We start from the raw sequence: 13,840 nt of genomic DNA, 5'->3' as shown, positions 1-13,840 counted from the left end.
GTATTAGAGGGTAGGAACATAGGATCAGTGTGGTCGTATGGGTCGGAGGACTTGTTGTAATGTTTCCTCTGGTCTTTACAAGGACTAATAATATGTGTAAAACATTTGTTGTTTCCACAGACAGAGAGCAGAGTCTCCAGTGTCCAGCTGTCTGTCTATGAAGAGTGACTGGTCCATGATTACTCCTCCATACTTCAGTAATGAACCTGGACCCTCAGACACAAAGTAAGAGACTGTTGAAAAACATGAGGGAGCTTTTTGCCTTTTGAAAGTCGTCTCACAGTGGAGCACAACATTACTCAGGAGGTTTTCATGAAGCTCCACCATGAGATATTTGAACTGCCTGTGACTGAGTGTGTGAATAAAGCAAATAATTTTCAGCACAGTTTGCAGGACGAGATCTAAATAATGTGTTCATCTCCACAGAGAGAAGAAGAGGAGTCATGTTTCTGTGGAGGAGCAGCCGTCCTGCTGTAGTTTGTGTCAGGACGTCCTGAAGGATCCAGTCTCTACCAGCTGTGGACACTGGTTCTGCAGACAGTGCATCAGCTCATACTGGGACCAGTCTGCTTCATCAGGAGACTCCTCCTGTCCCCAGTGTGGAAAAAGATCCAGAACAAGAGCTGGACTGCAGACAGCCAGTCAGACCAGCACTGTACAAAGTAAGACTGTACATCTGTCTGCTGATGTCATCATGTCTGAAAACAGGATTCTTCTTGGTTTATTTGTGTTGTGAAGTGTAGACATGAAAGATTTTAGAAAACTAATGTATAAAACCTTCATTTGTTTGTGTTACTTGTTTTAATGTTGGTCATGAAAATAATCAGAGTCCAGATTTATTTCTTTAGTCTGACATGTTTCCTTCTCTTTCAGCAGACAGTGGTCTGCAGGAGGTTTTAGATGAACATAAGATCAGTGTGAGGAGGAGATGTGAACGTGTGACTGAAGGAAGTGATGAAACAGGAAGTGAAACCCTCCTCAACAGGATCTACACTGAGCTCTACATCACAGAGGGACAGAGTGAAGAGGTTAATACCCAACATGAGGTGAAGCAGCTTGAGAGAGCTTCTAAGATGGAGACCTTCCATGAAACTCCAATCAAGTGTCAGCACATCTTTAAAGCCTTACCTGAGCAACAGAAACACATCAGAGTGGTTCTGACCAACGGCGCGCTGGCATTGGAAAAACCTTCACAGTGCAGAAGTTCACTCTGGACTGGGCCGAGGGTTTGGAAAACCAAGATGTCAGTGTGGTGATTCTGCTTTCGTTCAGGGAGCTGAACTTGATCAGAGATGAGAAGTTGAGTCTTCTCACTCTGCTCCGTGTTTTCCATCCAACAATACAGAAGGTCACAGCAGAGGAGCTCGCTGTCTGTAAAGTTCTGTTCATCTTTGACGGCCTGGATGAAAGCAGACTGTCTCTGGATTTCCACAACAATGAGGTTGTGACTGATGTCACACAGAAGTCATCAGTCAACGTGCTGTTGACAAACCTCATCAAGGGGAAGCTGCTTCCCTCGGCTCTGGTCTGGATAACTTCCCGACCTGCAGCAGCCAATCAGATCCCTCCTGCATGTGTTGACAGGGTAACAGAAGTACGAGGCTTCACTGACGCCCAGAAGGAGGAGTACTTCAGGAGGAGAGTCAGTGATGAAGAGCGGTCCAGCAGAATCATCTCACACATGAAGACATCCAGGAGCCTCCACATCATGTGTCTAATCCCAGTCTTCTGCTGGATCACTGCTACAGTTCTGGATCACATGTTGACTACAGAGCAGAGAGGAGAGCTGCCCAAGACCCTGACTGAGCTGTACTCACACTTCCTGCTGGTTCAGACAAAGAGGAAGAAGCACAAGTATGATGAGGGACATGAGACCAGTCCACAGGAGCTGACGGAGGCTGACGGGGATGTTCTTCTGAAGCTGGGAGGCTGGCGTTTGAACATCTGGAGAAAGGAAACATCATGTTCTACCAAGAAGACCTGGAGCGCTGTGGTCTTGATGTCACAGAGGCCTCGGTGTACTCAGGAGTTTGTACAGAGATCTTCAAAAGAGAGTCTGTGATCTTCCAGAAAACAGTCTACTGCTTCGTTCATCTGAGCGTTCAGGAGTTTCTGGCTGCAGTCTACCTGTTCCACTGTTTCACCAACAGGAACACAAAGGTACTGGAGGACTTCCTGGGGACAGACGAGGATAATTACAGATCCCTGGATGTCTTCTTACAGAGAGCCATGGAGAAATCCCTCCAAAGTAAAAATGGTCACCTGGATCTGTTTGTCCGCTCTTCATGGCCTCTCTCTGGAGTCCAACCAGAGACTGTTAGGAGGCCTTTTGGGTCGGACACACAACAGTCCAGAAATCATCCAGAGAGCCATCAACAACCTGAAGGAGATGAACACAAACAAGATCTCTCCTGACAGAAGCATCAACATCTTCCACTGTCTGCTGGAGATGAACGACCTCTCAGTACATCAGGAGATCCAAGAGTTCCTGAAGTCAGAGAACAGATCAGAGAAGGAACTCTCAGTGTTCCACTGCTCAGCTCTGGCCTACATGCTGCAGATGTCAGAGGAGGTTCTGGATGAGTTGGACCTGAAGAAATACAACACAACATGGGAGGGACGATGGAGACTGATTCCAGCTGTGAGGAACTGCAGAAAGGCTGGGTAAGTCCAGATGTGATTAACATCATAAATCATTGTAGATTAGTAGTTTAATTCTTCAAATATACACACTATGAAATTCTTATTATTCATAAAATGTTCAAATGATGTGTCTGTTGTATTTTGTCACAGATGTTCTTGAGCTGTTTCAAATGCTGTGAGTGCAAAACATGTAGATGTTTCAGTTGGTTGTGTTTATAGCTGTTGAGTTAATTAACAGTTTTTCTATTTATTTCTAATCATTGTTCCAGTTTACAGTTTTTCAGCTTTATGTGATGGAGGCACCATGTGAACCTGATAAACAAATGATGGACTTCAGAGGTTGTTGTTGAGGTTTTATCACAGCAGCATTTCATCACAGTATGGCAGTATTTGATGGTTCTGAGTGAAAGCAGTAAAGTTATTACTCCATAAACAGATTGTGTAAGGTGTTTTATAGAATCAGACATGCAGATAATACCTGAGTTTATTCACCACTATGCTTAAACATTTAAAATAAGATCTGTATCATTTGCCAAAGGAGATTTCTGAAGTCCTAAAAACTGCTTTTATCCAGTTGTTGCTGTCTCTTTTTTCATGCCTTGGCGCCAGCGACAGTCGTGGCCAGAGGCATCATGTTTTTGGGTTGTCAGTCTGTCCACGACATCTCAAGAACACCTTGAGAGGATTTCTTTAAATTTGGCACAAACGTCCAGTTGGACTTAAGAATGAACTGATTAGATTTCGGTGGTCAAAGGTCAAGATCACTGTGACCTCACAAAATGTGTTTTTGGCCATAACTCAAGAATTCATTCACTAATTTTGACAAAACTTCACACTAATGTCTAACAGGATAAAATAATGAATTGATGAGATTTTATATCCAAAAGGTCAAAGGTCAACTTCACTGTGACATCATCATGTTCTGCATAAAACACTTCTCTGGTCATTATTAAACGTCATATCTCAGGAACAGAAGGGGAGACATTTGGTCAGAGACTGAGTTGGTGACACTGATCTTGAAACTGTGCTGATTGTATAGATCTTCTGTGCTGTCGGGTTGAAGATGTGTGTGAAGCGTCTGTGTTTTAGAATAAGTAGCTTCTTTGCAGCAACATCCATATTTGAATCATTGTCTACTGTCATGGACACATATGAGTCTGGACAGACATGGATGTAAACTGTAAGTGTAACTTGACTGGTGAAACATACGACCACGAGGCAGTAATTCTGGTCATGAATCAGCTTTTAATTAGTTTGAATTCTTTGTGTTCTTTTTTTATTCTTAACTATTTTCAGTCCATCAAAACAGGATATTTCAAACTGTTTTATCATCAAATCCATAAAGTAAATATAAAGTGTCTCTTTGACAATAACGGATTTTGTAATGTATGTGTCATGTCAGATTTAGATTAAGTAGACTCTCAGAGACTGACTGTGAAGTCGTGGCCTCAGCTCTGAAGTCCAACCCCTCCCATCTGAGAGAGCTGGACCTGAGTGACAACATCCTGCAGGATTCAGGAGTGAAGCAGCTGTGTGCTGGACTGGAGAGTCCAAACTGTAGACTGGAGACTCTGAGGTCAGTTCACTTGCTTATGTAGGTGTTTGTTTGTTTGTTTTTGGATATATATAATATAAATCCTTGACTGAGGTTATAAAGCTTTCAGTGTTTTCAGAAATGTTGTGTCTTTCCAAATGGCTGAACAGTTGGTTATGAAAGGCAGAGAAATGATGATTTAGAACATTTAGACACCATCAAGTTTGAGATTTATCCAAAGAGAATTTAAGATTCCTGAGGTTCTGAGGTTTCTTTGTTTTCATGTTAACGTCACATAATCATTTGAAGTCACAGACCTTTAGACTGCAACAATAAGCAAATAAATAGTCTGCACTGGAAACATCTTGGACTTTAAGGACAGGTTGATATTCTTTCACACTCACACGCCCATTAGGACTGCACCATTAATGATCTGGATTCATACGTCTATGTGATCTCATTTCTAAATGACAAGCATTGACTGGCTCCTGTTTCCCTATGCATCCATGTGTTGACTGATGTGCTGTGGAACAATCCCAGTTGCTATCAAGTGTTGCTATCAAAGCTGAAACTTTACATTCTATGTTTTATGCCTCTGTGCCGGAGATAGCCGTGACTGGAGACATTATGTTTTCAGGTCGTCCGTCCGTCTGTCCGTCCCATTTTGATAAAAGTGGTATCTCAAGAATGTCTCAAGGGAATTTCTTACAATTTGGCACAAACGTCCACCTGGACTCAAAGATCACATTATTAAATTTTGGTGGTCAAAGATTAAAGGTCAAGGTCACTGTGACCTCACAAAATATGATTTGGCCATAACTCAAGAATTCATATGCTAATTATGACAAAACTTCACACTAATGTCTAACAGGATAAAATAATGAATGATGACATTTTATATCCAAAAGGTCAAAGGTCAACTTCACTGTGACATCATAATGTTCTGCATAAAACACTTCTCTGGTCATTATTAAACGTCATATCTCAGGAACAGAAGGGGAGACATTTGGTCAGAGACTGAGTTGGTGACACTGATCTTGGGTGTCCACCTTGAAATGATGTTGATTGTATAGATCTTCTGTGCTGTCGGGGGACAATGGATGTGAAGCATCCATGTTTTTACAGACATGGATGTAATGAGAAACTTGACTGGTGCACAGAGGCATACATGTTATTATAACAGACTCTGAAGATTACGTCCAGCACTTTAGTAAATGTTCTATATAAGTCAAGCACTTTGATATGTCCTATGTTAATGTCATCTGTTTAAAGCCCTGTGTAGACAGCAAGCATCTCAGACGTTCTTAGCCGCCATCTTGACTGTAAGGAAGTCAGGAGGGACAACTCCAGCGGTCACAGCTGAGCAGCATGTGTTGTTGTCTAGAGTCACAGCTGTAATGCAGTCGCCTGGCAGAGGTCTGCACTCTACTGAGTGCACTTTGTAGTTGATGTCTGTAATCATTCCTTCTGTCCATACTGTCTGTGAAGCAGTCCCTTTTAGGGATGTTAACAGTTAACCGCCGATACACATATGATTATTGTCACATATGTGTACTATCAGATATTGATATATAATTATTAATTATAATATTATTACTTTCATTAATGTTGTCGTAAGCTACTGTCATTACCGTCTGTCCTGCATCTCTCTCTCTCTCTCTCTCTGTCTCTGTCTCTTTCTCTTTCTGTCTCATTGTGTCATACGGATTACTGTTTATTTATTATGTTGATCTGCTCTGTACGACATCTATTACACGTCTGTCCGTCCTGGAAGAGGGATCCCTCCTCAGTTGCTCTTCCTGAGGTTTCTACTGTTTTTTTCACCATTAAAGGTTTTTTTGGGGAGTTTTTCCTTATCCGCTGTGAGGGTCTTAAGGACAGAGGGATGTCGTATGCTGTAAAGCCCTGTGAGGCAAATTGTGATTTGTGATATTGGGCTTTATAAATAAAATTGATTGAAAATTGAATGTTTTTGACTGGTTATGTATGTGGGCTAATTGCATACAGACACACTGTGCTTGTGTTGCAGTAATAGCCTAACCTGCTTCATTTAAACTTAAAATCAGTTCATTGTCCATAAGAAATTGGACAATTCTCTATCAAATGCTGCAAAGTGCCATGAATTCCCGAATTGAAATGCTAAATTTAAGTGTTTTGTTATGAAGTAATGTTTGATAAAAATAAGTAATGTTTCATATGGCCTATTGCCGCATCTAAATGTTAGTGTTTTGTTCTGAGCCTAATGTTTCATAAATGAATTGAATAAAGGCACAAATTGTGTCAAACATGCTCTTCCTTGTTGAATAGCAGTTGAACAAGTAAATCTTCATCAAAGACATTAAGTTTGTATCGCACTTGTTCTCCCTCTTCTTTCCCTCTTTTTCCTTTCATATTGTAAAATTTACAACACAAAATATTAAAGGACAGTACTTTGAAATGCAGTAGAGCTCACTGAGATAAGGGAGTGCCGGACTAGAGCTCTATTGGTTGAAACTCTAAACCAGCACAAAAATGACAATTAGCAACATAAGCCACCATGTTCTGAACAGACACATTATAAACACTGTGACTTTATATTAATACACAGTCGCATTTGCTCCATGGTGACATCAGCTAATGCTACAACTGTAGTGCATCCATGTACTGACATTAATATGTGTTACATTGAATAATGCCTTCAAACAGCCCAGATCGAGCTGATGGGGGGAGCTAGTGACAGACTTAGCAAAGTTAGCAGAATGATGACTTTTGATTTTCAAATTAAGCTGTTATAAAATACATAACATTATAGAAATACAATGAATTGAATTATATTCAGAATAAGAGTGAGATCTACTCCCAGTGTAAAGTAAAGTAAAAAGTAAATACCACTAACTTGTGAGGGAAATGTCTTTATTCTTTGATTTTTGGGTTGCTGGAAATGAAAATGAAAAAGATTATTCCTGATGTTGAGGACATGTCTAACAACATACAGACACAGAACTCAAGTATTTTTACTGCATCAGTATTTTGAGATATTCCAGAGTAAAAGTTCCACATTTCTACCTTGAAAATCTAAACAACTGGAAGTGCCATCAAAAACAAAGAAAAAGAAGAAAAGTTGCTCTATAATTCCTGACAATATCTGAAATACTTGTGTTCAGGACATTTCACACGACACCATTCCTGATAATCAAGCATCTCTACTGCATCAAAGTGTATGAACAGCCCTGCTTTAAACACTTGATTTCAACTTAAATTTACCCTCATGATTCTTTAAATAAGTGATTTGTGTTTGGCTGCACAACATGAGTTAGTGATGATGGAGCCACTGGTGGAGCTGGCAGAGTTTAAGAGGTGAAGTCACTACATCTTTATTGAAGTAGCAGCACGTTGTCAATGATATTTATGAGAGCTGTTTTTCACTTTTTGTATTTTCCAGTTTTTAACCTGCATCCTGTTGGGATCAGCACAATCACACAATGACAAAGTCACTCTACTCAGTTTAGGGCAAAGCTCATTGATCAGGACATAGTAATGTTGAGCTACACATTTAACACCTGAACACATCTGATTTTATTATTAATGATTTTTATCTACATCATTTATTCTTTATTCAGACTGAGGGACTGCAGTTTGTCAGAGATCAGCTGTGTTTATCTGGCCTCTGCTCTGAAGTCCAACCCCTCACATCTGAGAGAGCTGGAGCTGAGTGGAAACAAGAAGCTGCAGGATTCAGGAGTGAAGCAGCTGTGTGATTTTCTGGAGAGTCCACACTGTAAACTGGAGACTCTGAGGTCAGACACCATTTTTACTCCTGTGCTGAGATTTTTATGATGTGAAAGTTGTGTTGACACTAAACTGCAGACATCAGGCTGATATTATACTGATCCACAATGAAGTCTATTTGTCTTGTTCAGTGGTTTAATCCATTGACTGTGGCAGAGCAATGTGGAGCTAAATCCTTAAAGATAAACTCTGCAGGATCTTCCTTAAAAACAGTGTATAGACTCATACAGAAATAATCCCTCTCAGTCATCACTTATGAGCCACTCTCAGTGTGTGGTGGTGTATTTATCTGCAGAGACTCTGCCCTCTGCCTGTGTTAGGTGAGCTCAGGGCTTTATAAAAAGGTGGGGACCAGATGCCAGACTGTAAGCAGCAGGAATCAAAGAGATACAACACCTGAAAACACAAATATAGTGAGAAGAAATGCCAAACAAGAATGAATCTGGGGTTGGCTTTTACTTTCACTTTCACTGGCAAGTGTGTTTACAAACTGTAAGCAACAATCCTGCATAGTATAACTTTAATTTAAGTAGAAAAACTGAGTTGAAAATTCACTCCTAACCTTTAAAGCAGGCCTATTCAGTTGGCGGCCTGCAGGCTATATCAGGACCAGAAGCAACCTCAGAGTGGCTGGGTAGGGATTGGTGTGGAGACTCTGTATTAAACAGCCCGGGGCAAAATGAATCAAGACTGTAGTACTAATAAGCTCCGCTGTTATCGTCTCTTTCATTGTTACTTTGTAAAGTTTTGGTTTCATGTATCATCATGCTGCAGACTCAATAAAACCCTGAGCAGTAAAAAGCCAGTGCTTTATCAATACACGTGTTCAGCAAGTAGAAAGACATATTTCAATCTGCTCTGTCCCTCATTCACCGCCGTTATGGTTTACAATCACATTTTACACAAGCACATCACACTAGTGGGACCAATAGCAAATAGTTAAAGCAAACTAAAATGAAAGCTGTCTGTATGTAGTGTGTTTAACTTAGCTTGTCACTTATCTTAAAATGTACCTGAGACAGCCTACCTGTGGACAGTGAGTGTCCTCAGTAGAGGTGGGACAGAGAGCAGGATGAATGACTGATACTGATGTCTGTTCTTCATGCTTATATAACGTAACTCATTGTTGTGATGTCAGGAGTAATATTTATTTTATTGACATGTTAGGTTTGTTTCCAGTGAGATATTATTGAGTTTATATAGTGACATTGTTGTTGTAAACATGACTGTTGCTGCCATAGACTGTACAAAACTATATCTTGTGTATTTTCATAAACACTTGACCTTAAAGGTAAACGTCAGGAAGTGTGTGTGTGTGTGTGTGTGTGTGTGTGTGTGGTAGAGAGATAGAGTGTGTTATTAGTTACTGTTAATGTCACTTGTTATGCTTCTGTGCATTGACAGCTTTTTATTCTGTTTCTGCATTATGTGATGTTCCTCTGTCAGATATGTAAGTACTTTTTTTTTTATTTCAAATGTGACACTAAAAACATTGCTACTTTTACTACAGTAATTTGTACCTGTTTAGAAATGTGTCATCACCAATAGCTAGAAAAGTAAAGTAAAGAAAGTAAGTAAAACTTTATTTATATAGCACCTTTTTTAACACAGGTTACAAAGTACTTTACATTGACATTGGGACACAAAGAAAAGAGGGCCCCAAGACCATAAAAGTCACTTTCAAGAGTACATACAGACAACACAAACATGCAGTCATCATCCAGAGTATACACTTGAATTGATCAAATGTTATGAGTAAGCCATTCTAAAAAAAAGTAGGTTTTTAGGTGTTTTTTGGACCAGTCAGCAGACTCAGCTCATCTAATGTAAGTGGGGAGGTTGTTCCAAAGTCTGAGTGCCAGGGCAGCAAAAGCACAGTCACCTTTGGTTTTTAGTTTGGCACATGGTATGGCCAACAGGTTTAGGTTGGAAGACCTAAGTGACCACTCAGTGGTATATGGGCTGAGTAGCTCGGAAATATAGGTGGGAGCAAACCGTGTAAGGCCTTATAGGTGATTAAAAGAATCTTGAAATGAATCCTGAGCTTCACTGGCAGCCATTGCAGTGAGGCTAAAACAGGAGTGATGTGTGATCTACCGCGAGCCTCGCTGCTGCATTTTGTACAAGCTGGAAACGTGACAGATCAGCTTGGCTAAGGCAGGTGAAAAGGGAGTTGCAGTAATCGAGACGGGAAAAAATGAAGGCATGAATGATATGTTCCAAGTCAGAGGCTGACAATAATGGTCTGATTTTTGCAATGTTTCTGAGTTGAAAAAAGCAGGATTTAACCATTTTATTGACATGTAGTTGAAGTTTCAATTTTGGGTCAAATATAACGCCAAGATTCCTAGCGTTAGTTTTGATATAGGGGGCAAGTGGGCCAGTATGCTGAAAGATGCCTTGAGCAGTATTTTCAGGGCCAAAAATGAGAATCTCAGTTTTGTCAGAATTTAGCTGAAGAAAATTGACAGACATCCAGTCCTTTATCGCAGCTAAACAATTGTGGAGAGTGTTTAGGTTGCTAAGATCATCTGGCTTTACTGAAAAATATAGCTGAGTGTCATCCGCATAGCAATGATAGGATATACAACCAAAACTACTGATTATCTGGCCCAAGGGTAGCATATACAATGAGAAAAGAATGGGACCAAGGATTGAGCCCAGGGGCACCCCATATAACAGCGGAGTGGACGAGGACACATAGTTACCTATGGAGACAGAAAAACATCTATTTGACAAATATGACATGAAAAATTGTAGGGCTTTCCCTGAGATACCAACAAATGTATTCTGTCGGCTGATGAGAATGGAGTGATCAATGGTGTCAAAAGCAGCGCTCAAGTCCAGTTAGACCAAGATGGACAGTTCCCCTTTATCAGCCTGCATAAGGATGTCATTCATGACTCGTAACAGAGCAGTTTCAGTACTGTGGTTTTGACAAAAACCAGATGAAATTTATCAAAGATATGATTTCCTTCAACAACTTGGAGAAGCTGCTCAGCAACCAGTTTTTCCAGTATTTTGGAAATGAAAGGTAATTTTGAGATGGGTCTGAAATTGTTCAAAACGGCTGGATCAAGGCCAGGTTTTTTTAGGAGTGGCTAGACACTGGCTGTCTTAAACTGATCAGGGACAGAACCAGAGGTGAGGGACATGTTTATGATAGTGAGTACAGCAGGGACAATGACAGACGGTTCTACACACGGTTCGACACCCAAGACCACTCTGCCACATGTCGGGAGCTGCTCAGTGCCCTCCCCCCGGATGTACCTGCACACCCTCCATTCACCACAGTGGATGTGCAGCAGCAGCTGAGCAGGTGCAAAGCTGGAAAGGCACCCGGGCCTGATAACATCTTGGCTAAGGTGTTAAAGCTTTGTGCCAGGGAACTGGCCCCCCCTCTTCACTCCATCTTTTGGGACTCATACAGGTCAGCATCCACCCCCACCATCTGGAAAACATCAACCATGTACCATCCCTGTACCCAAGAAACCACGCCCCTCTGAACCAAATCACTACCGTCCAGTTGCACTCACCTCCATCATAATGAAATGCCTGGAAAAACTCATCCTCCACATCATCGTGGTAGTCGTCAGACCACAGCTGGACCCACATCAATTTGCATATAGGGCCAGACGGGGGACGGAGGATGCTGTAGCATGTCTCCTCCACCCCCTCCTTCAACACCTGGAATCACCTGGCACCTTTGCATCCATCCTCTTCATCGACTTCAGCTCAGCCTTCAACACAATCCAATGCCACCAGATGATCGAGAAGCTCCGTCACCTCAACATATCTCCACTCCTCATCCGCTGGGTTCACAACTTCCTCTCCAATAGACCACAGGCTGTAAGGATAGGCACAGTCACATCATCAACCGTCATCACCAACACCGGAGCCCCGCAGGGTTGTGTCCTCAGCCCTTTTCTCTTCACCCTCTACACAAATGACTGCATCAGCCCCTCACCAATAACCACATACTGCAAGTACTCAGATGACACTGCCATCCTAGGTCTGCTCAGTGACAATAACTCAATTACTGCCAACCAACTTTCCATCTCTCACTTCACTAAGTGGTGCACCAATAACTTTCTGGAACTGAACGTGGTCAAAACAAAAGAAATGGTCATCTGCACTTCACGCACACCCCCCTCTGGACTGGTCCCCACCTCCATCCATAACCAAACAGTTGAACAGGTCGCCACTTCAAATACCTCGGACTCACTATAGAGAATAAACTGACATTTGATCAACACATGGCCAACATTCACAAAAGGTCCCAGCAGAGACTCCATGTCATCTGCAAGCTCTGTGCCCTCTCTGTTGCCCCTCACCTTCTGTCACTACTGTACACCAGTATCATTCAACCCATCCTTCTGTACTGTTCCCCCTGTTTCTACAACATGCTGTCTACCACTAAGGAACAAACTAACAAAAATAATACACCGCATCCAAAATGATCAACCATGCCACACCCAAACTCAAAGAGCGCAACCACCGAGCTGTCACACGTCTTGCACGAACAATAACTAATGACTCGGATCACCCTCTCAACCCACACTTCACACTGCTGCTGTCTGGGCGCAGATACATGACCCTGAGGTGGAGACGGGCACGCTTCAACAAGAGCTTTGTCCCGTCTGCCATCTCAGCACTCAATAACCTCCCCCAATAACCTTGTACGGACCCAGCTCTCCTGACTGTGATTTATGTGTCGGCTGTTCAATGTCAATGTGGTGGTGTTTGTGCATTGTGTGTGTATTTATATATTGTTCAATGTTTGGTGGTGTTTGTGCATGGTGTTTGTTGGCGGTGTTTTGTGTATCCAAATGTGACAGATTGTGAAAACAAATTTGCCCATGGGACAATAAAGGCTGTTGTCTCTATAAGGTTTTGCATGGTAATGGGGGCAAAATGGGTAAGTAAATTTGGAACACTGCTAGGTGGATCAAAAGTGGTGGATGGGAGCACAATGGTAGATCTAATTCTATTGATCTTGTTGACAAAAAATGATAAATATAATACACAGTCTGAGGTGGCAGAGATAGTAGCGGGAGTCTGGCCCATCAACATTTTCTGGTTTAAAATCCGGCCCAGTTGAATTTGTAATTGAACAGCCCTGCTTTAAACACTTGATTTCAACTTAAATTTACCCTCATGATTCTTTAAATAAGTGATTTGTGTTTGGCTGCACAACATGAGTTAGTGATGATGGAGCCACTGGTGGAGCTGGCAGAGTTTAAGAGGTGAAGTCACTACATCTTTATTGAAGTAGCAGCACGTTGTCAATGATATTTATGAGAGCTGTTTTTCACTTTTTGTATTTTCCAGTCTTTAACCTGCATCCTGTTGGGATCAGCACAATAACACAATGACAAAGTCACTCTACTCAGTTTAGGGCAAAGCTCATTGATCAGGACATAGTAATGTTGAGCTCCACATTTAACACCTGAACACATCTGATTGTTTTATTAATGATTTTTATCTACATCATTTATTCTTTATTCAGACTGAGGGACTGCAGTTTGTCAGAGATCAGCTGTGTTTCATTGGCCTCAGCTCTGAAGTCCAACCCCTCCCATCTGAGAGAGCTGGAGCTGAGATTAAACTACCTGCAGGATTCAGATGTGAAGCTGCTGTGTGATCTGAAGGAGAGTCCACACTGTAAACTGGAGACTCTGGAGTAAGTAGAAGGTTGGAGTGGGTCCATGCTGGTTTCAACAGTATTATATTAAAAACAGTTAGTATCAGAGCAAAGATCCAGTACTTCCTGTAAACCTCAGACCTTCTCAGTGGCTCAAAGAGGGGAATGGTGACAGTCTTCAGGAGAGGACAGTCAGCCAATCAGATCAGAAAGAAGCTTGTTGAGATCATGTGTTTAAGTTGATGTGAAGA

At 41.6% G+C, this 13,840-nt stretch overlaps 1 protein-coding gene across 1 annotated transcript in view; it reads left to right on the top strand.

The window, feature by feature from the left end:
* The first annotated feature begins 1,073 nt into the window (after positions 1-1,073).
* The window catches only part of LOC125884254 (NACHT, LRR and PYD domains-containing protein 14-like), a 137,850-nt gene continuing 125,083 nt past the window's right edge, over positions 1,074-13,840 (top strand). The window contains exons 1-4 of the mRNA XM_049569149.1: positions 1,074-1,195; positions 1,273-1,646; positions 1,749-1,877; positions 1,922-2,160. Of these exons, the coding sequence (XP_049425106.1) occupies positions 1,074-1,195; positions 1,273-1,646; positions 1,749-1,877; positions 1,922-2,160 (864 nt within the window). The remainder of the gene's footprint in view (positions 1,196-1,272; positions 1,647-1,748; positions 1,878-1,921; positions 2,161-13,840) is intronic.

Source organism: Epinephelus fuscoguttatus, linkage group LG23, assembly GCF_011397635.1.
Source record: "Epinephelus fuscoguttatus linkage group LG23, E.fuscoguttatus.final_Chr_v1".
Taxonomy (NCBI): Eukaryota; Metazoa; Chordata; class Actinopteri; order Perciformes; family Serranidae; genus Epinephelus; species Epinephelus fuscoguttatus.
Note: the sequence above shows the minus strand (reverse complement) of the source record. Positions and strands in the feature narration are given on the sequence as shown.